The 26,935-nt window shown below is 34.1% G+C and overlaps 1 protein-coding gene and 1 pseudogene across 1 annotated transcript; both read right to left on the bottom strand.

The window, feature by feature from the left end:
* Positions 1 to 443: 443 nt before the first annotated feature.
* Positions 444 to 4,151, bottom strand: LOC133852612 (uncharacterized; annotated as a pseudogene).
* Positions 4,152 to 6,015: 1,864 nt separating this feature from the next.
* On the bottom strand, positions 6,016 to 20,617 carry LOC133851682 (pleiotropic drug resistance protein 3-like). The gene is made up of 24 exons (XM_062288213.1): positions 20,235 to 20,617; positions 19,982 to 20,105; positions 19,753 to 19,838; positions 16,125 to 16,209; positions 15,006 to 15,165; positions 14,824 to 14,900; positions 13,243 to 13,296; positions 13,050 to 13,140; positions 12,626 to 12,927; positions 12,263 to 12,544; positions 11,737 to 12,050; positions 10,904 to 11,064; positions 10,721 to 10,824; positions 10,418 to 10,571; positions 10,196 to 10,333; positions 10,012 to 10,085; positions 9,571 to 9,903; positions 9,180 to 9,470; positions 8,727 to 8,810; positions 8,466 to 8,599; positions 7,456 to 7,683; positions 7,011 to 7,182; positions 6,423 to 6,677; positions 6,016 to 6,313 (listed from the first exon to the last, which is right to left on the bottom strand). The coding sequence occupies exons 1-24, from the start codon at positions 20,615 to 20,617 to the stop codon at positions 6,047 to 6,049; spliced, it is 4,353 nt and encodes a 1,450-aa protein (XP_062144197.1). The 3' UTR covers positions 6,016 to 6,046.
* Positions 20,618 to 26,935: the final 6,318 nt, after the last annotated feature.

Genomic DNA, 26,935 nt, shown 5'->3' with positions numbered 1-26,935 from the left:
ACTTAGAAAAATGTTAAATTAGAAAGTTCCATCCGGACGAGTTAAGGGCCATATCTGAACGAACCTAGGGCAAATGGGGAGGACACGTCTTAGTTGAGTCACGTCCAGACTTGAAATAAGTTATGTACGGATGAGACACTTGGAGACCACGTTTGTTTTCAAATGATTCAAGTCACGTTCCAGAGGCGGAGCCATGAATTTATCCTAGTAAGGGCGAAATTCGAATAACAAAATATAATGATAAAATAAATTTTTATTCTCATTACATACTTCATTTATAGTATATATAAAATTATGGTGGACACAATTCAAAATAAGAATAATAACACAGTATGTGAATCACAAAAAGTATATATATCAGACTTCATAAATATGTCATAATTAATATATTAATAAGTTGTAATGTAGTCAATAGTACAAAATTAAACAAAAATACAAAGTGGCTAAAATTGCATCCTACGCGTTCTCAGAGAAACAAAATCATCAAGAATCAAATCTAAATTGAAGCTCTCAGGAATTTCCCTCTCAATATAGACAACCAAACTATTTGTGAGAAACTCATCATCCATTTTGTTACGAAGTCTTGTTTTAATGACTTTCATAGCTGAAAATGCTCGTTCGGTAGTTGCCGTAGACACTGGAAGAGTCAAAACAAGACGAATCAATCTGTCAATAAGATGATATCTCTCTGATTTTTCTGTCTCTATCAATCCTCGACATAATTCTGCAATGGAAGACAAATTTTTTAATTTCGGATCATGAAGCATATCAAGTTGAAAATGTTTCAATTGAAATCCCAGATTAATTTTCTCTTGCTCTGAAAAATCAAGAGGATAATACTTTTCTGCAAGCCTACATATATCATCAATGTTAAAAGACTTATAGGCATCATTTGGATCCAAAGCTGAACTAAGTGTCAAGAGTTCCATTGCCCCTTCACTAAACCTATTATCGAGCTCTTGCAACTGAAATACTATGGTAGCATTGAATATGTCAAAATGATAATGATGCTCCATTGTGATGTGATCTCGTTGGTGACGACCTCGGCGTTGAACATAACGAGCACTCAAATCTAGAATGTCAATTTTAAATTTCTTGCAGAAAGATACTACTTCCTCAAGCAATCTATCCTAATCTTCATCTCTCAACTTTTTGATAAGTTTTTTTGTATTGTCAACCAAGTGCACAGCAGTCAAGATATGTTGAGATTTTTGTTGCAAATGTTGACAAAGGCCATCAGTGATACCCATGATTTCCTTCATCAAATGTAAAATGAATATGAATTGAAATGAAGTAATCATTTTATAAGCAGCATTAGCATCACCACGTTGAGAGTAAGTGGATCCTTCATTTATAATATTTTCAAGCACTGAACAAGTAGCATTAAACAGCCTTACTAGGCTACAAATAGATTAAAAATGAGAACTCCAACGAGTATCATCAGCTCGTTTCAAAGTGCCAATTTGGTTAGCTCCTTTTCTAGTTTCAAGTTCATCAATAGCTAACAAATGTGCAATTTCTACTGCTTGAGTAGCTTGTAGTTCATCATGACGTATACATGAAGCACCAACAACATTGATAGTGAAATTCAAATTTGAGAAGAACTCATGAACAGAAACTACCTCTCTAGATGCAGCAACTAATGCTAATTGTAATCGATGAGCGAAACAATGAACATAGTATGCACAAGGACAATCATTAAGAAATAATGCTTGTAATCCTTTCCATTCACCACGCATATTACTAGCACCATCATATCCTTGTCCACGAATATTTTGAATATCAAGACAGTGTTGAGAAAGAACAATAGATATTTCATTCTTTAAAGTTGATGCCGATGTATCTTTAACATGGACAACATCAAAGAAACGTTCTTGTATAAAACCATCTTTGTCAACAAATCTTAAAATAATAGCCATTTGTTATTTCTTGGACTCATCTCGTGCTTTATCAACAATAATACAAAATTTTGAATCACCAATTTCTTCACGAATGACATTTCGTACCCTCTTTGCCAAGACATGTAAAATATCTTTTTGGATACGATATGAAGTATATTTAGCATTTTGAGGAGCATTTTCTAAGACAACCTTAGCAACTTTCTCATTGTACATGGATACAAGTTCTATCAACTCAAGGAAATTGCCACGATTTTTTGAATCTGGACCCTCATCATGACCTCTAAGAGCACATCCTTGGGATGTTAAATAACGAATACAATCGATTGAAGTCTTCAATCGCAATCGATTGTTTAATTTTTGTTCCGAAGTTTGCTTATCAATCACATTTTCAATATGTTGAGATTGATTCTTCAAAGTATCACAACACTTAACATTATTATGAGGTGAACATGGATCCTTTCCCATATAGACCAAAAAAGCACACTTTATACAATCATTAACCTTTTTCCAATTACGAAATCCTTCAATAGTAAATGCATTAGCGCTGGGTCGTCCCGTTGGCTTTTTACCGAAAAGATAGCAGGGCAAATGATGAGTGTCAAATATTGCATATGTGGACCCCTTAATTTGCATTTGCTAAACCTTTAATTTTATTATTTTCTAATGTTTTTTGTTAGTTTTGGTATTTTAGTATTTTGCAGGTCATTGAGAGAAAACAATAGCTTTATGGTGAAAGAAAGCACACTTTGAGAAGACCTAGATGATGTGGTTATGTTCAATCAAATCAAGGAGAGGACTAAATCGAAATTTCTCTAATTGGAGTCAAAATCGGATTAGAATTCAGATTCTGCATAGTCTATAGTATTTTGATCATAACTTTCAGTTCAAGTATCCGATTAAGGTGAATCAAGTGGCTTTGGAAAGCTAACTCAATTTTATACAAATCCTTGTGAAACAGGATTTTCCTAATTCGGACGTTTACTATGCCAAAAGTGTCTCGCAATAAAATACAGCAAATTTGGACGGCTTTGGAGTCCTTTTCCTTCTTGGATTGTGTTTTGAGTTTCCTACTCAAACTAGGAGACTAATCTCCGATTTTAATAGGAATTCTAGGGCTTTTAGGATTTGTTTTCTCCCTATAAATAGACCTCTAAGGCTCAAGAAAAGGGAAGAAGCTAGAAACCAAATCTATTCTTTTCTTTTTAGTTTAGTTTTTCTTTAGTTTAGAATTTATTTTTCATAGTCATGTGTAGTTAATTTTTCAACTAAGGTTGGGGATGAAGCCTCACCATTGAAGAGCAACAATATTTTCATGTAAGTTTATACTATCCGATGTTATTTGGCTTAATTTTTCCAATGTTTTACTTCTTTTCAATTTGTTGAATGATTCTTGGATATCTATTGTGATTTACGGATACATGTGATGATTTGAGATAGTTTCATTGAATTGATTGCTTGGGTTTTTATTTATCAAAACGTTGGATATTCATTGTATTTCGTTCTACGGATACATTTGATGATTTGGTTTAAACCGGATATCTTTTGTGATTTGTGCAAAGAACGGATTCATTGAATGATTTAATGATTTTTTTAAGCATAGTAAAGCATACATAAGATTTGTATGGTGAGAACTTCGGATGTGTATTGATGAACATGATAATATGTTGTTATGATTTGGTGGGTGTGGATTCCAAAACCTTAGTACCTTTTCTTTTGTTTTATTTTACTTTATTTACTTTATGTTGTTTTTCTTTTTATAAAAAATCAAACGTTTTTTTGGAACTAGGTTAAGATTTAATTAGTTTAGACATAAATTTTTTCAAAAACACAATTCCTTGTGGGATCGACCTCGCACTTGCAAAACCTTTTATTGCAAACGATTCGTGCACTTGCGAGTAATTAAAATTTTCACATCAGCAAACAATAAGCAGCATCTTTTGTAGGAGAGTATTCTAACCAATTAAACATCTTGTATCAAGATGATTGAAATCTCCGACGATTTTTTCCAATTCCCGAAAATAGATATCTAGAACTGTTAGAAGGAATGAATCTATATGGATCGTCTTTAGGATAACCACGCCTAATTTCATCCTGTTGATTAACTGGATATTCCGATATTTGAGGACGTAACCCTGGATCATGTTGTATAGCAGAAATGTCAACTGACTCAATTTGAGATTCAATTCTTAGCATCTTAGAAGGGCGTTGCACAGGAGCTGAAGCTTGAGGATTAAATGTGTAAAAAGACATTTTAGAATTTGAATCTGCATCTTTTTTCTTAAAAAATGCATCAATTCTTTTTGGCTTGCCCATGATGTAATTTAAGATTTTTCGGAAACCTGAAAATTTATTTATCTATTAGTTTTAAGTGTTTTTACACTAAAAAAACTCATGACTTATGACACATATTCCAATGATATTATAATTAAATTATTACAATATAATGATCACTATTAATCTAACAAATTTTTTAAAAATAGCTTAATAAAAGGATCAAACAATAACAAATAACGTACTTGAAAGTAGCAAAAATCTACTGAAACTTATTGACACTAACAAAATCCCAAAGTATGAAGAAAACCTTCTCCAAAGATGCCAATGTTGTTCTTATCCGAATAAGAAAACAATCATAATAAAAAATAATAGTCAATAAATTTATTTATAATCATATAAATGTAAAATAAATAATCCAAAAAAATTTTAGTATAAAAAAAATTTTAAATTCATGACACACCACAAGTGGACAACATTAAGATTATTCAAATAATCACTAAATCTCTACATCTACAACACACAGACAAGACTACACATTAAAAAAAAAAAAAAAAAAAAAAATCACATATGTAATTAAACATAATCACACACATTTACATATTTGAAAATTGTAATCTCACAAAAAGAAAAGAAAAGAAAAAATTAATTAATGTATGATGAGTGGGATATGACCGTATGGGTAATGGTGTTAAACAAAAAGATAAGTTTTAATATTTTATATATTTGACACAATGAGTCAACGACACATCTTACAAATTGACAAGTGAACAAAGACAAAATATGACTTATATATTTAGTATTCAACCACTCTTATCTCAAGACTCATAGACTCTATGATGAGTCTGACTGCCGATGAGTCACAGGACAAATGAAAAATATAACTTTTTAACATTAATCAAGGGTTTGCACAGGCAGCGGTAGAATACAACACCTTTTCAACAAAAAAAAAAAAAAAAAAAAAGCAAACAACACGACTCTCTATGACAGATCATTATGACTCCATACTTTTTTCTGTATTTCCATCTCCATCTCCGTAAACAAATAAACTCAAAGACTTAACTCACCAGTCGGAATCAGGCAGTCACCACAGTTTGCCCAGGCTCGGCGATACCAACTGGCAAAGAAGAAGAGCAGAGTTGCAGAACAACCAATTTCTTGAGCAAGTTTCTTATATTTTCAGCCCAACGGTAGCAGTAAAGGCTTACAGAAAGAAGATTATGAAAAGGTTTAGGTTTGTCTCATATCTTTCATTGTTTGCTTCGGTCTTCACTCTTCAGATTGGTGTAAAAATTACAATATTATACGGTTGTAGCTAGGTAAAAAAGTTTGGTTGAATACTTGGGTAACTTGTGTTTGATTTGTGAGAGATCAGCCAAATACTTCATTTTTTAAAAGGCTAGACCGGTTGGTTGGGCTTAAATTTGGCTTAAATTTGTAGGGGCGAGAGTGCTAATGGACCTAAATTAGACATATAATTTTTTTTTTTTAAAATAAAAGTTGCAGGGGTTGGCGCCCCTGCTCGCCTTCCCTTGCATCCGCCCCTGTTACGGTCGAACCACAGAGTACGTCCGAACGAGTCATAGATTGAGTGAACAAGAAAGTGCCACGTGGCCATTTGACAATGAATACCCTTCACGTGTAGGCTCAAACTCTCATTTAATAAGTGAAATTCAACACGTAAAATATTTAATTAAAATAAAAAGTGAATGCCAAAGACAAAGTTTGATCTCATGACCTTTTATTTTGATATACACCATATTGAATTATCATTATCTCAAAAGCTTAAACTTATAAGAAACGATAAATTCAATTATTTAATTAGTACTTTAACATCCTCATCTTCATCACATCCTCAACAGGGAGCCAAAGGTTTACCTACGCTGGTAGTTCAGCCGTCCTATAAAATATGCAAAGGAGGAAGCAAAAACAAGGGGGAAGGCGATGAGAACAACCGCCACAAGAGCTAAGCGATCATGGTGAAACCCAAAGTAATCCTTTAAGAAGGCAGCCACCGTTTTGGTTTGTCCAAACACCATGATCTCCACATTTATATCTCCATATTGTGAAGTAAGCAAACCGTTCATCGACCAAGATGTAGGAGTAAGATAATACAACCAGACCCACCACTTTGGAATTTGCTGCAAACAGTAATACAACTTGCTCAGTTCAACTATATATTCAAAATTAATGTTCACACCACGCATACTTAAATTTATAGACGAGTTTTGCAAGCATTTAGCAGCTTACCGGTTCAGGAATCAGAAAACCAGAAAATAGGTTGAATATTGTGTAGGAGGCCGAGGCCAAAATTGCAGCTATCATGTAATTCGGCGTCAGGGACACAAGTAGCATTCCCATATAATTGAAGTACAACAATGAACAAAATATTGCATAGAAGTACCAGAGAACCTTATAAGCTGATCCATAATATCCAATCATTGGATATGTGATCATCACAAATATAGCAGTTTCGGTGAAAATATATGGAACTTCCACTATCACCTACAAAATAAGCATTCACAACTGTATAAGCCAAAAAATACTAGCTAAACATGAGGCCCCTGATCAAGATCTTAGGTTCCTCTCTCTCTCTCCCTCTCCCCTTTGGTGGATCAACAGTGATAGTAGGTTGCAGAAGTAGAACTAAAAGGTAGAAAAATGGATGAGGACCAGGTGCAATGAGCTACCCGTATTGTACGTAAGATGACTCATACTATCACTGTGAAAGATCTAGCAAGAATCCCAAGTACATTAAATTGACTTCATTTAAGATGACTCATACTATCCTCAAATCAAGTCTACAATAAATGCAATCAGCTCCAAAGAAAATTATACCTGTGCAAGTGAATAAGCCCATGAAGAGTACATCCCTGAAAATCTTTCCCGATACATTACAGTTCGCTCTGTTGCGACAAGTGGTAGAACTGTTGTGCAGTTATTTATACCCAAGAAGATCACAGCAGCATACATTGAACCGAATACATTGAACAAGTCCTGCTGGTTATTTCTAACAGATTAAAAAAAAAAAAAATGTTAGCTCTTTGCAAAACTCCTCAAATATATATCTTAGAGACAAAGTGATATATCTTGCGGATGTCGTGCTTAGTCTTGAGCAAAGGAGAGATCTGTAACTGTGAGAATCATGTTTATTGTCTAGTTGTACTACAACTCAATGCATAACTCTATTTAGACAAGATAAAGAAGACTAGTAATTTCTCATGTGATATACATTTTTCTACAAGAAAAAAAAAAGGTAGATTTAAAAAATATAAAAACTCACAATTTTTTCCCTTGGTTCCAATATAATGTCCCAAATATTAAAGCTGATGCAAGAGAATGCGTGATACGGATCAAGTTGTATGCAGGATTCCTCCAATAAGCCAAATGTTGTTTCCATAGGCAAGACTTGACTTGTTCCCAACCATTTTGTGAAAAGCGGGTAGGAAAATGCAGATCTCTTGAGCCAGGAGGTGGAATATTCAACTGCTTCACAAACTCTTTGTTGTTCCTGCAAATGGGGTAATAATAGGAGCCATATCCAAGATTTAAAAGATGACAATACAGGTCCTATGAAGATCATTCATCTTAAGGACAATAATATGATTCCACATTATTCAGAGAGATTAGCAAATCATGGCCAGAGCTGAAAATAGTAAAGCAAATAAAGATTGTTAATTGATGTCACACACATTGATTGGCTCTGAATAAGTAAACCAAAACTTCTACTTGCACTTCAGGGAAAAGCTTGGTTGGAATATTTTAGACTTTATTTACCTGCAATCTGGTTGTCATATGACATGAAAACTACCATAACATATTGCATATTTGGATGCCCCTAGGTCTTGGAAAAAGAGAAAATGCCCCGTATTGCGTTTTTTATAAAACCCTGATCGATACATAAAACAGATTTCGATATTTTCTTCATGCCCTACAGTTGTAAGTCCCAGATATAAAGTGCATCTTTTATTAATGACCCTGTAGAATCATCATTAACATCTGATGAATTTCCCACCTTATAAGTGGTCCCTTCGTGCAAGAGTTCTGTCTAAAGTCTCACTAACATTAAAGCTGACCTTTAATAGAAGGACAAACATAACATTAGGCCTTTTCCCATGCTTTTCAGAAAAGATGTCAAGCAAATGATTTACATCTTTTGATCTTATTATCTGACAACCGGAATAAGCTATGGTAGAAACGCTGCTAAATCTAAGTTGCTTTTGAAATAGCAAGACTTTATTTGACATTATACAGGACAACCAAAGTTAGATGCAATTGACTACAGCAACTCACTCATATGAAGTAGATTCCCTGTATTTCTGGGCAAAATCTACACCAAGTTCAGCTTCTGCAGATGTAGAAGTGACCTCTAACATCCATGCTGCTGGATTATAATTATCTCTAATCTTTGGAACTCCTGGAATACCCTGTCAGAGTAAAAGTTGATTAAAATGAAGATTTATCAACTCATCCACTCAAAGTAAGTAGTATTACAATACAAGAATGAAAGCAGAAAAAAGGAAATATATACACGCATTCTTACAGCAAACTGACCTCAAAATACTCTATAACCCTACTTGAATGCTGTCCCAATGGTCCAGAGTATATCATGTGTCCACCAGTTTTTAGAAGAATTAGCTGCAAAACAAAAAAATATATATATATATAAAAAAAATACACGCATGAGCTAAATTACTCTTTAAAATTTGATAACAATAAAAATGTTGCCAATCCATAGAACTGTTTCTCATTTTCTCTTTTTGGATAGTAGGCTGGAATGAACCTCACAAGTTTATACTCTGGTTGCACCACGACAGCGTACATTGTTTCCTCCGTTGCAACCAAAAGCCAAACTTCCTAGGCTGTTTATTTATCTACTTAGTAGTCATGTATGTACTACTGAAATCAATAGCATTTCCAGAAGGAACAGAATAGCTTCTTCTTGGTTTCAAATGTAAATTCTAGTCACAAATTTTCTTTTAAAATGCTCAGAAATTGTTTTTTCACCTCATCAAATGATTCAAATATGTCAATACTAGGTTGGTGGACAGTACAAGCAATTGTTCTTCCTGTATCAGCTACATTCTTCACTACTCGCATCACAATCGCAGCTGCTCTTGCATCCAAACCCGTTGTTGGTTCATCCATGAACATAACAGAGGGGTTGGCAACAAGCTCCACAGCTATTGTAAGCCGTTTACGTTGCTCTGTTGATAGACCACTAACCCCAGGTATTCCTACTAAGGAATCCTTTATAACATCAAGCTCAATGGTCTCCAGGACTTCATCCACAAATTCCTACAAGACATGCCACAGTAATGTCCACAAATTATTATCTCGACAATGAATATAAAGCCAAACCGTTGACTTAGTGTCTGTTAGTACATGGAGATCTTACAGCTTTAGTTTTTGAGTCTATCTCAGAAGATAAACGGAGCCAAGCAGAAAAGATCACCGATTCTTCTACAGTGATTTGAGAAGAATGTATATCAGTTTGCTCACAGTAACCAGATATCCTAGCAAACGTTTCTTGAACCTTGGGATACCCTCCAATCTTTGTTTGCCCTTCAATATAGCCACCGGTCTTTCTTCCTGCTAAAACATCCAGAAGAGTTGTTTTCCCAGCTCCACTGACACCCATTAATGCTGTAAGAACACCAGGCTTCAATGCACCAGTAATATCAGAAAGAAGTTGGAGTTTTTTGTTAGTGAATCCCCGTTCCCTCATTTCCTGGTAGCCAAAAAGAAAAAATAAAATGAGAGGAATGAGTGCGGTGTTATGTGAATGGTTGTCAACTCAACAACCACCAGAACCTTATATGAAGTTAAATGTGATTACCAAGGGGGTGTCAACATAGTATTGCACTTCTTGAAACACTACTGTTAAGGGTGTAAAAGGTAAGACCATCCTGCCTGTGAATTAAGGCAAGGCACTCATTAAACCACTGGAGAAATATATCTAAACAAACATAGATAGGTAATAACCTGAAGAATAATCAGAAGAGCAAGAAAATTGATTTAACCTTTATTTGGTTCCATATTAGTCTGTGGAGGAGAATTTCTAGATTTTTGGTCCACATGGGCACTGTGGTGTGAGTCTTCACTTCCTTGAATTTTGGAGAGCTTTTCATGCGAAATAATAGCACGAGATGATCCAGGGGCTTATGATTATTAAATGAGAATGGATCAGCATCTTTCGTCGCATTGTTGTTTAAGTTAAAATATAATAACAATAAAGAACTTACACTTCAAGAAACTTAAGGCCAGGATGTAACCAATGTTGAAAACTATTGCAAATCCAAATAATGCACCAACTGATATCCAATACAGGTATCCGCTAAAGTCTAGTCCTCGACTTTCAAGTGTTTCTTGCCTTATTGTAGTGTTTGTGGACAACATCTACAGATAAAAAAGGAAAGCAAATTTAAGTGGTAAGGCCATCTATTTACTTTGGATGTTAATGTCAAAATTAATTACTAAATGTCCGCATCTCACGATTTGTCATACAATTGATAAGGAACCAATAGTCCATGTCATGAGACACTCACCTTCTGCCATCTTGGGGCATGAAATTCATTTACAAAAAGGCCTATCTCTCCATATGTCAGGGGAGAAACCCAGAAACCCCACTTCAACCAAACAGGCATAGAAGCTGCAATCAACAGCACATCTCAGTTTGTCCTTTCAATTGATTCTCTTATAATGAGATTGACAAAAAGAGTTAACCTTACATTTGTTGATAACGAAGCCACCAAATAGTACGAGAAATAATAGAGCAAAACTAGCAGCTGTCATCGAAGCATTATTAGTCTGGAATACTGAGGCTAGGAAACGGAACATGGATAATGAAGATAAGTGCATTGCAAAAAGTATAACAAACTGGCGAAAGAACCTGCAAACCAGCAAATGATTAAAGAGTCACAACTAACAGAATTTAACATTGCTGCTGCACTTAACATTCCTAATATTGGACAACTACATGATTAAATGCTACTTCATTTGTCTTTGTTAGATAACTATGCAAACCCACTAGTAACAAAACATAGAAAATGATAAATTGGCTACTTCGAGAAAGCCGTGATCTCCAATAGCTACTTCGAGGGAGCCTTGACCTCTAAAACACAAAAAACTATATTCTAAAACAATAATCAACTCATACTTTTCTTATTGATAGCTTCCCTTTAAATATATTATGATTTACAAAATAGACTAATTAGGTTTTGACTTCTAGGACTATGGCAAATCTAATAAGGAAAAAATTTAACTCTTGTCGGACTATAAAATCTACGGAGATATACTCCTTACCGGACTCTAGCACGACATGGAAAATATCAAATAATTATCATCATATCAATAACATAGATAAAGTAAATCATGGCTTGCATAAAAGGTTTTTCAAACAAAAATAAAATAAAATAAAGGAAAAGGAGCACCACTTGAGCAAAAGAAGATGATGCATGGAGGCTCTAGTCTATGAATAGTTCTGGACATTAATTTGCAAATTGATGGACCAAACTGGGCGGAAATGAACAAAAAAATATACATATTTTCATGTCAAACTCACCTTTGGGCCTCAGGAGTATAGCCAATAACATAATATGTAAGAGATGTCCAAACTAGAGATTCCACAAATGAAATAGGAATCTTTAGAACACTTGATGGAATGGCATAAGCCCAAGCTGGGTAGAAACACATTGCTTTCTGTTTGTAGAATACTTCAAGCCTTTGAATAGTCATGTACAACTCAGGGATCCCATTAACAAGAAAGATGAAAAGAGCATAAAACAGGGCACCCATATAGTAATTTGCGTGAGTAATATCAACATCCATGCGAGTCCGTAAAAATACAGTCATCGTGATACATGCAATAATAATAATCTGCAGATTGAAATAGCAAAACATGTTTTAGATTTTGCTGGGCCTTTGACAAAGTAAATTAAGAATAGTGATAGGAAGAATAAGCATATGTTTTAACACCCTTACCAAGGGAAAAAAAAAAAGAAAAAAAGAAAAAAAGAAAAAAAGAAAAAAAGGAAGCATAAAGCATCAAGGAAAATATACAATAATACTAAAGTACAAATCATCTTAACCTGAGTTATTTTGAATATATAGATAAAAGAGTTCCTTTTCATGAGAAGAAGTTCCCTTGACGTACAAGCTCTAAAAAGTTCCCATTTAGAAAGAGAATATGGACTAAAGGAAAGAGCATTTTGATGGCTTTGGGATTTATCATATGGCTCCGAGAGCTCCTCATCTAGCTTCTTTCCATAAGAAGACTCCTTGAACTTCCTAGAGAACATGTCAACTGAAACATAACTGTAAGGTACTTCTGTGTGATGCCAATAATGTGCTTGATCTTTCCTAGAGATAACCTGCATAAACAGAGGATGAAGTAGTTCTTTTGAACAAATGAAAGTTTAAAAGAAAACATTTGTAAACTGCTACGCACTTACCTCTTGGACAAAATCAGCAACCCCTTTCCTCTCAGGACACCTAAAACCGCAATCCTCAAAATACTCCAGAACATGATCACGTGGACCATGATAAACAATCTTTCCTTCTGAAATTAAAATGAGGTCATCAAAAAGATCAAAGGTTTCTGGTGTTGGCTGAAGAAGCGAAATCAGTACAGTAGCGTCTGTGATGTGCACCAGCTGCCAAAGACAAGTAACAACTTGAAATGCAGTGGAACTATCTAAGCCATTTGTGATTTCATCCATAAACAAAGCTTTTGTAGGACCTACAATCATCTCCCCTTCAAAAAAAAAAAAAAAAAAAAGTCAAACTCATAGTAGTCAAAATCTAACCTGGCATTGGCATTTAGGTATTTCATGCTACTAGCAAAACAGTGACTGTTACGCTTTTAATTCAAATTACCTGTAGTCAATCTCTTTTTCTGACCACCAGATATACCTGTTCTCAATGCGTCTCCAACTAGAGTGTCAGCACAGATATCAAGTCCAAGGATCTGAGAAGCCAAGTCAGCAATGGACATAAACTGGTGAGGTATTTGTCCATATACAAATTACAGAGTACAAGTTTGCTTTTAGTTCTGTTAAAAGAGAATGACCTTTAGTATGTAGTCTGTTTGAAGTGTTCTTTTTAGTCCTTCAACAGAAATTGCCTGCCAAACAAATAACACATCAATATTACAACATAGAACCTTCCGAATACCATTAAGAAGTAGGAACAACATAATACAATATCATGCAAAATGTCATATACCAACTCTGCAAACTTTGAGAGTTTTAAAACTATAACCATCTGATTTCTATCACTAACTCCACTGACTATAATACAAAGACGACTGCTGCAAATTGCTACAATTGACTTCCATGAGTGCATTGAAACTGCTGGTGCAACACATTCTTAACAAGGAACACATTCAAATGCATTGAGTACACTACTATTTATTGGGAAAACATAGAGATGATAATAATCCAAAATGAGAATCATGATATATGAGATGCTAATACTCATAGTATCATGAACTAAAGAATCTAAATGTTAGGGAGGCAGATACTTTGGAGTCTTCTCGTGGGACCATAATATAATTTGTTGGGTCATCACTTAACCTAAAAACTAAAGATTATAGGTTTTCACCCAATTATGTTATATTAACCACTCACACGTGTGTCATCCATCCAATGTGGGACTTAAATCTTTTTTATAATTACACATATATATTCAACACTAAATTTGAAAGAAAACAAAATTTAGGCTGTCTTATTTCATTCCATAAGTAATAATAACCATAGTGTGATCACAATGTAATCTATTGCTAAGTCTTTTGTTGTGGCTATGAATATTTCCACATCCAACAGAGAACTTTCTCAGAGTAAGAGGATTCAGCTTCAAAGGTTTCATCAATAATATTTCAATTTATCTCATGTGACGTCCTACATCGCCTGGGAATGAGGATGTGCTTATATGTATAAATGCACCATTTATGACATAACGCGTTTTAAAGCCGTGATTGTCATGGACCTATCAGAACTCTGCAGTTAAGCTTGCTTTTGCGAGAGCAATCCCAGGATGGGTGACCTCCTGGGAAGTCTGGTATGGGGAGCCAAAAGCGGACAATATTGTGTCATTGGGGGTGAGTCATTACAAATGGTATCAGAGCCATTGCCCAGCCTGAGATGGTGGGAGCGTGCACAAGCCAATGAGGGACGCTAGGTCCAAAGAGGGGGTGATTGTGACGTCCTACATCGCCTGGGAATGAGGATGTGCTTATATGTATAAATGCACCATTTATGACACAACGCGTTTTAAAGCCGTGATGGTCATGAACCTATCAGAACTCTGCAGTTAAGCGTGCTTTTGCGAGAGCAATCCCATGATGGGTGACTTCCTGGGAAGTCTGGTATGGGGAGCCAAAAGCGGACAATATTGTGTCATTGAGGGTGAGTTGTTACATCTCAAGTTTTGCATCATTTTAGAAACTAAGTTCCTCATGAGGTTGATGAGATTTGTTTCCAAGTCTGTTGTTAAAAACAAAGGGAAGTAGGTCAACCACTGTAATTTATTTCATGTAGCCAATTGGTTGGCTTCTCATTTTCATACATGGTGAACAACAATTTAATCATCCTATTGCCGTATGGATGACTTCACAAACATGAAGGAAAAGAAGACAAGATGAAACCGGTACCTTCATGTAAGTGTCTATATCTGGATCCGGAACAATTCCAGCTTCCTTCTCCCTTTTACCGATTTCCATCATAACCTCTTAATTAGACCAAAAATGAACGGTGATGTTATTATCATCATTGTTGTGCATTTATAGGGTGTCTATAACTAATCATCTCCAAAGCGAACTCCAAGAAAACTTACCTGCCCGGCTTCCGACACCCTGACAATGAGCTGAAAAGTCCAGTGTTTCCCTCACAGTCATGTTAGGAATGTGCACGTCATTTTGGCTAATATACGCTGAAGTCTTTTGTGGAACAAACTCTTCTAGTTTGTATCCATTATAGGAAATTTTCCCAGTAAGCTATTAGACAAAACAAATAGATAACAAAAAGCCAGTTAGACTACAAACTAAAGTAGCTCCCAACCAAAAATAAATAACTCAAAATGCATATACAGTATGCTATTTTAGTCTCTTCAACTGACAACCATTTTTTATAAAGCACCAGAACTGACAAGTGCCATGATTTGACCTTTTAAATTGTTAATATGTTATTATTTAACCACATTTGTCAATCTTGACCATTATGTTAGATGGAAAATCAAAGTTGATTGAAGTATTTCGAAAATGCCCATATTTTAACCATTAAAAAACCAAAATTACCCTTTGTATTTATTATTTAGTAGAAAAAGACTTAAAAAAAAAAAAAAAGACTATTTGTAATTTAGGCCAACACATAGACTAATTTTGCATTTATCCCTAGATATTTTTTTTCCTTTTTTTTTTTTTTTTTTTTTTTTTTTTTTTTTTATAAAAAATATATTCTTTTTCTACTAATTAATAAATACAAGGGTAATTTTGATTTTCAATGGTCAAAATGGGAAATTTTCGGAACACTTTGGTCAATTTTGATTTTTCATCTAACATAACAGTCAAAATTGACGGATGTGACTAAATAATAACAGATTGATAGTCTGAAGAGTCAAATCATAACACTTGTCAGTTTGTGATGCTTTATAAAAAATGGTTGTTAGTTAAAGGGGCTAAATAATATTTTAGCCTAGATATAATCTAGCTTAATTCAATATATAAAATAAGGAGATTGGCATCAATGGCATATTATTTAACTCTATAATTTATGATTTCAGGTCCTAAACAGGCATTTCTTTGAGATTTTCTTGATTATTTCAATCATCATTATGAAAATTTGCATCACAAGTTATAGCTTCAAACTATCCCAACTAACGATCATATATATATATATATTATGATATTAATCAGGCTGATCATAGATGCATTCAAGTATTATTGAAGTGTAAAACCTTGAGAGATTGGTCTAGATTCCCTGACAGAGCCTTTAAAAGGGAGGTCTTCCCACAACCTGGGGGGCCAAGCAGTAGAGTTATCCTGCAGAAAGGTAAGGCTATGTAAATACAATTCCATCCCTGAAAATTTTATGAGGAGTTTGCTACTAGATAAAAGGAAACAAATTGTAGATCAAAGAAAGATTTGAAAATTGAGGGGAGGTTATTCCAATTCAAAAGTATCATAAATTTGTGTATAAAGACGATATCGGTAAAGATTTCATAAAATTTGGATACCACCAAGTGATAAGAAATCATATCATATAATAGCCCCCCAAGTGAAAATTCTATGTTGGATGAGCACCTCCAATGAATACAGCATGACAATCCAATTCTATATTCTTACCCCATATCTTAAAATAATAAAATAAAAAACCTTAATTCTTAAAAAAAAAAAAAAAAAAAAAAAAAAAAAAACTTAATTTAAAAAAAAAAAAAACCAGTGCTGATTCGTGATCCACGGCCAGCAGCACCCACAGCTGCTCCGCTGCCAGCACCTGCGCCTGCCACCACCGCCTCAGTTCCATCATCTCCAACTCGGAGAATTTCCACTCCTTCTGTATCATTGCCGACAAGTCCAACCCAAAAAGCGGCATTATTTATCGTCTTCTACAGTGCCTCTGGCACATCCACATCTTCAGTTCCTTCATCACCTAAACCCACAGTCGGAGCTGCTTCCTCTTTAGTGCCAACTTCTCCAGCCCCTAAAGGCTAAAGCAGTTCCATCTTCCGCTTCGGTTCAAACCTCTCCGACTGCTAAAGCAGCATCAACCCAATCTTCCCCCAATACTAGAGCTGCCGCGGCCCATAGCTAGCTTCTTCTTCTTTTTTCTCCCTGAATGTTTTGCTTCTTTTTTTTTTTTCGGTTTTCTCTGAATATTTTGGCCTTTTTCGTTTTTTTTTTTTTTTGTCGAATTTTTTTTTTTTTTTTTTTTTTTTTTTTTTTTTTTTTTTTTTTTATCTTTTTTAAAGTTTTTTTTTGGTCATTTTGGATAGCATGAAATGAAATGACGATTTTACCCCTAACATGTTAGGATTTAACAACCTTAATAATAAATTAAGAGAACATTACAGAAAAATAAAATTAGAAGAAATTGCAAATAAGGTAATAGTTAAAAAGAAGTAAATATGGAGAAAAGCTTCATCCACCAACTTCAAAAGAGAGAGGAGTTTCCCCCTCTCTTAGTAGAATTTTCCTTCTTTTTTGGTGAGGTCTCCCACTCTCCCTCCGCTGTGGGTGTGGCTTTTAATGGAGGAGGGATGGTTCTTCTTCCCTCCCTCCTCCCTCCCCTTTCCCTTCTCCCTTGTTGTGCTTTTTTTCTTTTTTGGTTCTTTCTCCACCCTCAACGCAACGTCTCATCTCTTCCACTATGTCACTTGCCAAAACTGCCTTGGTTTTTTGATAAGATTTTTTCAAAGTTAGGTCTACTTTTCTTTATCAATCCCATCCTTCAATGCACCCATCTACCATTTTCTTCGGTGTCCCAGCTACCTATTGCCATTTGCCGCTCCTCCGTCTGAAGTCCATGCTCTCACATGTGGACCTTATGCGCCGGACAATGCCCTCCTTACTATTGTGGTTCTCTTCCCGGTTTGCTATCGTAGTGGTTTCCTTGTGTGGGTACGGGGAGAGTTAAGGGGCCTTTCGAAGTTTGTGTCACTTCATGTGCCTTTTTATACCGTCTTAATTGGCGACCAGTTTTCTTGACTTCTATTTCAAGAATTCATGGGGCTGTGTCATTCATTTGACACATTCCATCTTAATTTCTATTTACTTGCACTGAGTAGGTTGTTTCAAATCTTATTATTGGGTTGCCTAGCCTTTGTTTGTATTTGTTTATGTAATTTTCATTCCCTTCCCCGTCCCCTGTTGTAATCTTAAGAAACTATATATATATATATATATATATAGAAAAACTTCACTTAACTCTTAAATTATAACGTAATTCTTACATAACTTTTGCACAACTCTAACTACTTTTTTTTTTATTTTTTTTTTATTTTTTTTTTTTATTTTTATGATTAACTATTGGATTTGTTTTTCTACATGTAAGCCCTAAATATTTAATGGTTGGTCTTAAAAAAAGATTGTTAAAGTTGTGCAAAATTTGTGTAAAAGTTGTGCGAAAAACATTACTCTTGTTCAATATCCCCTTAACCTTAAAAAATTCACAATGCAAGGTTCTCGTTTATTAGCCCCTTTTAATCATTCAATCCGTTAGGATTTTTCGTTAAATTCTGACTTTATAACTATCTCTTCAATTTTTAATTTTTTTAAAGACCCACAACCTCCCCGAGTGTATTCTGATTTTTTAGAATTCTTTTTACTTCAAGGGTTTTTTTTTTTTTTTTTTTTTTTTTTTTTTTTTTTTTTAACTAAGGGTATAGTTGTATTTTTAGAAATTTTATGAGACTAAAACAGAAATTTTACATGCTAGCCATTTAAGTTAATGAAAAAATCAAACGGTCGGGAGTGATTGAAAGGGGCTATAAATAAGAACCCCACATTGCAATTTTTTTAAGTTTTAAGGGGATATTAAAAAAGAAATGGTATACGTGGTTCAAGGAATAAATGAAGTTTTTCCTAAACATAAGGCTTGTTTAGCAAAAACGTGTACAGAACAGAACAGAATAATGAATTAATTTTGGAATTAGTAAAAAGTGATGATGTGATATAAAAATAAAATTAAAAAAAATTGTATAGAAAAGTGAAAAAGTTTTGGATTGTAGTGAATTTTTTTATTTGAATAATAATAAAATATTATTAATGTGATATAAAAAGTGAAAAAAGTGGAAATATTTTGATGTTAATTTTTATTGGAAAATATGAAAAAGTGGAAAAAAAAAAAAGAAAAGAAAAAGAAGTGGATGAGCAATAGTTAGCACTATTGTGTTCTGTACCGTAGCTTGGCAAACAAGGCCATAGTTTCCCAACTCACAAGCACAATCACATACATGCACTTCAGATTTTGGGCAAAAACAAATGTTCTTCTGATGAAACTTTTCACTCAACCACTTGTGCACAATTAGTAAGACTATTATATCTCATAAAAACAGATATATGCAAGCTTGAATCCCCTAAAGAGCTAGAATGGGATTTTTGTGCCTTGGTCTATCAAAGGAAAATGTAACTTGAATCTCCTTAATTAAGGAGAATAAGTTTTCTATATATGCTAGCAAGACCAATCTGGTTTCATTGTAGTTTTATTTCTTTGAACTTGTACAAAGGTTATGCTTTATTATGCAAATTATTGGACAATCAAGAAACATATTTCATCAAAGCAAACAGCCAAGATGAGAATGATGACAAGAACAAGAAAGGATAGAACTGAAACGACTGCATGCATGCAAGAGAAGAGAGCAATTCAGTAGCAAAAATGAGAGGGTCAGAAGACATAAGTGGCTCATGGGAAACAAAAAGGAATGACCATATATTACTAAGAACTGACTTGGTCCAAGGTGAAGCCTTCAAGGCACTACAAGGGCAAGGGAAAAACTAAAATAATTAACAGTTGACCAAGAGAAGGCGCGCAATTACTACGTACAGAGATATAAATTAAGCACACAAAAACTTTATGCAGGCTACCTTCCGGGCTTGATGATACCACTAACGTCCTTGATGATGCTTATATTGGCTTGACGTGACTTTGAACCTGGTAGCTTAGCGAGGTTCTGTAAAGAAGTTAAAAAAAATGGACTTATATAATATTGGATGAGCAATTTTAGGGTTCCATCTCAGTCCTATAATAATTACTGTAATACAGTTTAATATATAGTAGATAACAATGATGAAGCTCCAAAAATGACATACTTACAGAAAGCATGCTTTTAAGAGAATTCCAGAGTGTTGGAAGGGGCTTGCCGTGTACTACTTCACACTCTGCTTCCACTCGCAAATTTTTGTATCTCACCTCCACAGTGGGCAATTTTACACCAACTCTTCAGAAACAATATTTCACGTTAATTCAACCAAATAAACCATTCATTGGTACGTTACATGCATGGATAATTAAAGCTAGAAGTGCGCGCAATTAACACAAACATTAATGAAATTAGTCAAAGGCTTACTTGTCTATTCGGTTTCTAATTTTTTGGAGCAAGAGAAGGTTGTCATGCTCAATGTGTTTGATGAGCTTCTCTATGACCACATGCCGTTCAACATCTCCAAGCTTGGAAACATCAAGCACCTGTTTTCCTTTATTATTAGCATCGACATGATCCTTATCAAATGAGGATGATCTCAGCCGCTCAAATGTAGGCAATCTCTCAATTGCAGCCCACTGTAAAGCATCTTGATCAGCGTCATCAGCATCACTCCCTGTAGAACTCAATCCCGAACTGCTTCGGAAACTTGAGTTGTGACGCCGACAGGATGATCTAATGCTTCTTCCTATCTCCGCCAACTCAACCATCAGTGACTCTATCTCATCTGTGCCAACCATCTGAGCCATTTTCTGATGAACTTGAAGAGCTTGAAACTTGCAGGAAAGAGGTGTGCATATATATATATATATACATGCAAGACCTTTTCTATGTTCAAAGTTCAAACCATAAGATGCTCTCCCAATCTTTTTCTTCATAGCCAATAAAGTTAAAAGGCTTGGTATAAAATATAGGGTTAAATACGTTTTGGTCAAATGTAGTTTAAGCCTTTATTTTTTATTCCCGTAGCTCATTTTGTATTGTAAATAGTGCTTGAGTTTTGGCGAAAAACGAAAATGGTACTTTCGTCCAAAAATTAACGGAAGTTCACTTCAACACCTAAGAGGTGTTGACATGTGGCCTATGCTTTAAAAAAAAACTTAAAAAGAAAATTAAAAGCAAAAATTAAAAAACTTAAAAACAATACAACTTAAAAAAAGAAAAAAGAAAAAAGAAAAAAAGAAAAGAAAGACAAAAAAAAAAGAGAAAAAAGAGAGGAGGGGTGTTGTCAGGATTTCGTGTCTCTTGATCAGTCCTACTCTCCACTACACAACAACATATCTTGCATGTATTCCTTTTCCGTTGCAGACTTGCAGCTCTAATCTCATCCCGTTAATGATGGACAAATTGGAAGCTTTAGCCTTGGCCACAGAGAAACCCAGGAATGATCTCAATCTCAGTAAAGACTAAAGGTTTGCAACACTTTGATGCTCCCCTCCGGATAAGGAGTTCCCCAGAAGCAGAAGCTTGCTCAGCCTGGGAGTGAGAATAGATCTGAGAAAGATGCATGTCCGGCGGGATGCTCCCATGGTGATTTTTTTTACTTTTTCCCTTTACAGATTTTATTTTTAAAATTTATTTTTTATATTTTAATTTATAACACAATAAAATATAGCATTTGAAGGTGGTATGACAAAAATGATGATATGGCATTAACAGACATTGGAAAAATGGATGGAAAACACACTTGAGTGACCTCGATCTTTCAAATTTGCGAAAAAATTAAGAAGTGAAAGTTTATTTTTAAAAGGTGAGGGAGTGATTTTAAATCGTCCATTAACTTAAAGATTTATGAAACATTTACCCAAAATATAATGTATGACTTGACATGCCAAACAGAGAGTTCTTAATTAAGTGAAGAAGAAAAAAATAATAGGGAAAACTTCACTTATAACTCCTGATTTTTCATCACTTTTGAAAAAATGACCATAAATTTTTCAACCTTTCATTAGATTTTTTCCGTTAAAAAAAAAAAATTTTAAAAAAATTATAAAAATTGTCAAAGATCAATGTATTTTTGCAAATTCTGTTAAATTATGACCAACACATAAATCCTAGCAATTTTTTTTTTCTCTTTTTTCCTAAAAAAAAATAAGGCTATTTTGAAAATTTTGATAGGATTTAACGGAAAATTCTAACGGATAGTTAAAATTGAAAAAAAATCAAAAAAAAAAAAAAATGAATACCCTAAATTGACACTTTTTAAAGTTTTGGTAGCTTTTTCGAAAAGTGATGAAAGATTACGAGTTATAAGTAAAGTTCTCCCAAAATAATATTATGAACCAACAGACTGACAGAAAAATGCTTCCGTTGTTGATCAAGTACTCAAGCTTAATATCCTATATATCTAAACAAATCCTTTTCAAGAGAATCAGAAAATTACTTATTCAAGGGGTTGACTTTACATGGAAGGAAGCTAGATCTTTTCCATCTATAGACTATATATGCAAAGATACACGCATCTTCAAAGAAAGCATGGAATTGCCCATGTTTAGTCCAATTCATGATATTATATACCTTGAGACCGTATATAGCATGCATATTAATTTGAGTAATTGCAATAATATGCTGCAAGGATGTCTGTCTATCTATAAACAAATTGGATCACAAAAACAATCTTTTCTCTCTGTATATAGCATGCATATTAATTTGAGTAACTGCAATAATATGCTGGAAGCATGTCTGTCTATCTATAAACAAATTGGATCACAAAAACAATCTCTTTTCTCCGTATATAGCATGCATATTAATTTGAGTAACTGCAATAATATGCTGCAAGCATGTCTGTCTATCTATAAACAAATTAGATCACAAAAACAATCTTTTCTCTCCGTATATATAGCTTGCATATTAATTATTTGAGTAACTGCAATAATATGCTGCAAGCATGTCTGTCTATCTATAAACAAATTGGATCACAAAAACAATCTTTTCTCTCCGTATATAGCATGCATATTAATTTGAGTAACTGCAATAATATGCTGGAAGCATGTCTGTCTATCTATAAACAAATTGGATCACAAAAACAATCTCTTTTCTCCGTATATAGCATGCATATTAATTTGAGTAACTGCAATAATATGCTGCAAGCATGTCTGTCTATCTATAAACAAATTAGATCACAAAAACAATTTTTTCTCTCTGTATATAGCATGCATATTAATTTGAGTAACTGCAATAATATGCTGCAAGCATGTCTGTCTATCTATAAACAAATTGGATCACAAAAACAATCTTTTCTCTCCGTATATAGCATGGATATTAATTTGAGTAACTGCAATAATATGCTGCAAGCATGTCTGTCTATCTATAAACAAATTGGATCACAAAAACAATCTCTTCTCTCCGTATATAGCATGCATATTAATTTGAGTAACTGCAATAATATGCTGCAAGCATGTCTGTCTATCTATAAACAAATTGGATCACAAAAACAATCTTCTCTCTCTCTCTCTCTCTCTCTCTCTCTCTCTCTCTATATATATATATATATATAGCTCTAACCGATCCAAATGTCCACATTTTTACCCTTCTCACGCCTTGACTTTCGCTTTAAAGAAATATTACTTGGTTGGCAAGATTCGGATTCCTTTATTAATTCGTGCAGCAACAATGAGAATTAAAACTGAAAACTTTGGTCTAGATTATCTATTGTATTCCCAACTTCCTGTGTTTCATACTGCTGCCAATTAACTTCTCTCTCTCTTGGTGCACATAAAAAATTCGAATCACAAAACAACTGAGGCATATAGCTAGCTAGTGTTGGTGCATTTTAATATTAAAAATGTTTGATTAAACAGAATATAATCATGACAATAGTTTTGTTAATCAAATGAGAAAATGTGTTACGTACTTTCATAAGGCAATGAGGTGTTAGTGGGAGTTAGTGTTTTAATAATTAACAAATGGAAAAATTACATGTATGCAAAATAAATAAATAAATAAATATTGTAAGTTACTACCGGGCCTAGCCTCCATTAGATTTGAAGTTAGAATGGACTGAAAGTTGCACGCGGCACGCCTATTATTTTAAGACTTGAAATGATCAAAGTGTTATTTTTTTTTATTTTTTTTTTATTTTTTTTTTCTTTTAGATAAAAAAGAAAAAAAAATGAGAGATTATTTAGATTATATTTAGATTATTCTTAAGTTAGGGATCATATGTAAATGTGTATATGCGGGCAGATATTAACCGTCTGCATTTGCTATCAGCATCTATACGCTATCCGCTATCCGCTATTTGCATGTGCGAATTCAGATAAAAAAAAACTATCATCCGCAAGTGTTGATGCGGATAGCAGTTTTAGGGAATGCGGATCATAACCGCACATATGCTCATACCCTTTATATCTAATATATATATATTTTTATATGTATTTCACTTATGAATGTGTAATATTTAGACAATTTATGTTTTTTTTATGCTATGAATTTGTAATATTATTTTTTTTTATATTGGATTTGTAATTTCTGTTTTTTATGTTTGTTGACTTGATGTTATACTCATCGAATCATGGAGGATAAAAAAACATAAAGGTGTTTCTTGTGAATATTGATTACCCTAAAAATATTGAGGTCGTATCCATCATCTCCTTTTTTTTTCTTGGTTCTACATATTTTTGGTGTTGCATTATATTTTCAAAACAAGCCCAATACACTAAAAATCGGTCAAAATTATTTTTAAAAGCATTTAAAATAGACCCATTACCTATTTGCAGATATTGAATCATAACCGCATTTAATAACTGCAATAACCATGCGGATGCGAATAGTTAAAAATGATACCTATGTAAATATCTAAAGTAATATCTGCATTTTACAAATACGGGTATGAATATCACAAATAACCTCACGGATATCTATACGTGTACACCCCTACTCACATCACAAATGAAAGCTACCAAAACAGACTGCATATTCGGATGTCCCTAGGTCGTGGAAAAAGAGAAATGACCCGTAATGTTGCACATATACAAAGCGTTGTTTTATAAAAACCCAAATCAATACATTAAACAGATTTAAATATTTTCTTTTTTATGCCCTATAGTATTAGGTCCCAGATATAGAGTGCATATTTTATTAATGACCTTGAAGAATTAATCATCATTAACATCGGACAAAAATTTCTTACAAAACGGTTTGTATTGTATAAAAGACTTTATTTATAGAAAAAAAGTTTAAATGTTACACATCACTTTAACTTTTATATTAACAACAATAAATTTAGGGATAATTACACTTAACCCCCATGATTTATCCACGATGTGGCGATTTACCCCCTAATGTACCAAAATTGGTACATAACCCCCCCGAACTTCCCAACGTATGGCAAAATCAACCTTCCGTCCAATCAACCGTTCATTTGGACGGAAAGTCGGTCACGTGCAAGTCACGTGATTTGGGGAGGGTCTCTTTCTTAAACGGTCACGTGACTTGCACGTGACCGATTTTCTGTCCAAACGAACGGTCGATTGGACGGAAGGTTGATTTTGCCACACGTTGGCAAGTTCGGGGGGGTCATGTACCAATTTTGATACATTGGGGGGTAAATCGCCACACCGTGGATAAATCAGGGGAGTTAAGTGTAATTATCCCATAAATTTAATTTAAACAAACTATCTTTTAACTCTTTAGTTATTGTAGCTTTTAACTCAATGTGCCCTTGTAAACTCAATGATAGATCACGTACATTTGAAGTTTGATTTTGAATATCAAAAGGCTAAAAGGAATGGTTACTTTAGTTTGAATTGAAACATCATTGCTATGATGGCAACTTAGACTTAGGGGACTCTGGCTAGCAGACTGGAATTGGGCCAACTATAGGCCTTAAATAGGCCACATGTCTGAATTAGTTGCTATAGATATCAAAGCAATGATTCCGTACGATTAATGGGAAGAAATATGTATTTCTCAAATCTTATCAGTGATTCGAACAAGGTGGAGAGAAGAAGTTGATCCTGTTGAACCCATGTCTGATATGCGGGATTGGGTGCAGAGGTTTGAGTCCCATCCTCTGTTAGGACTAAAATGGAAGGGGAAAGAGGCAATCGGCTACCATCCACATAACCAAGCAGAACATGGCCGATTAAGAAAGGAAGAAGTTGTGTTTGCCAAACAAGAAAATTGTCACAAGTCAACTTAGCATGAATTTTGATTGATGTTTATTGGCAGTGCAGAGAAGAAAGAGGTGAGAGTGGTAGTGGGTGCGATTTTGGTGGACGAACTTGAAGAAGTAGCCATGTGCAGACTTAGTGTTTGACAAAAGGGCTAAAAGAAAGCAAGAGTGAAAAACCAAAATCATAGTCGCTAACATGGTATTAGAACACTAAGACTTATTGTTGTATTTTCTTTTCTTTCTTCCTTTCTTTCCCTTTTATTACAATTTATCCAAAACTTAAGTTGATAGGAAGAAGTAAATTTAATCATTTAATTAATACTTCAATAGTCTCCCTCACGTGTGAACTCAAACTCCCTTTTAATATGCTCAAAATGTAGAATATTTAATTGAAATGAAAATAAAATGACGGAATTAAGATTCAAACTCAGCACTTTTGACTCTAATATCATGTAAGAACGCATAATATAGGAAATAGATAATAACAACAAAGAGAGACGGAGAATTAAGGTAAAAAAGTAATTGCGTAAGTCTATAACTTCATATGTAAATTATCACGGAGCTTGTTTATGTAATGAGCTACAATTGACAAAATATATAACTTTTGAACTTTGGTAAATGAAAATGATATGAGTTTTGTAAATTAAATTGCGTTGGCCATGGTTGGATACTGCCATTTTTGGATTTAGTTTGTGTTTTTCAAAACCCAATGGTATTAGTATCCTTACGCCTTCATTTTTAAACCTCCCATAGTCCCATAGACTTTGGTAAACCCAAAAAAAAAAAAAAAAAAACCTCAGCACCAAATTTATGAGGTGCAGAAGAAGCTTGATAGAAGATTGGTCAAAATTCTAGAACTACTGCAGTAGGAAAAAAGAAAAGAAAAGAAAAGGTCATTTATTGGGCTTGTTCAAATTTTTTTTACAATAGTTTCCACTTCATCACTAAAATT

This window comes from Alnus glutinosa, chromosome 12 (assembly GCF_958979055.1).
Source record: "Alnus glutinosa chromosome 12, dhAlnGlut1.1, whole genome shotgun sequence".
Taxonomy (NCBI): Eukaryota; Viridiplantae; Streptophyta; class Magnoliopsida; order Fagales; family Betulaceae; genus Alnus; species Alnus glutinosa.
The sequence above is the reverse complement of the archived record's forward strand: the minus strand, read 5'-3'. Positions and strand labels throughout refer to the sequence as shown.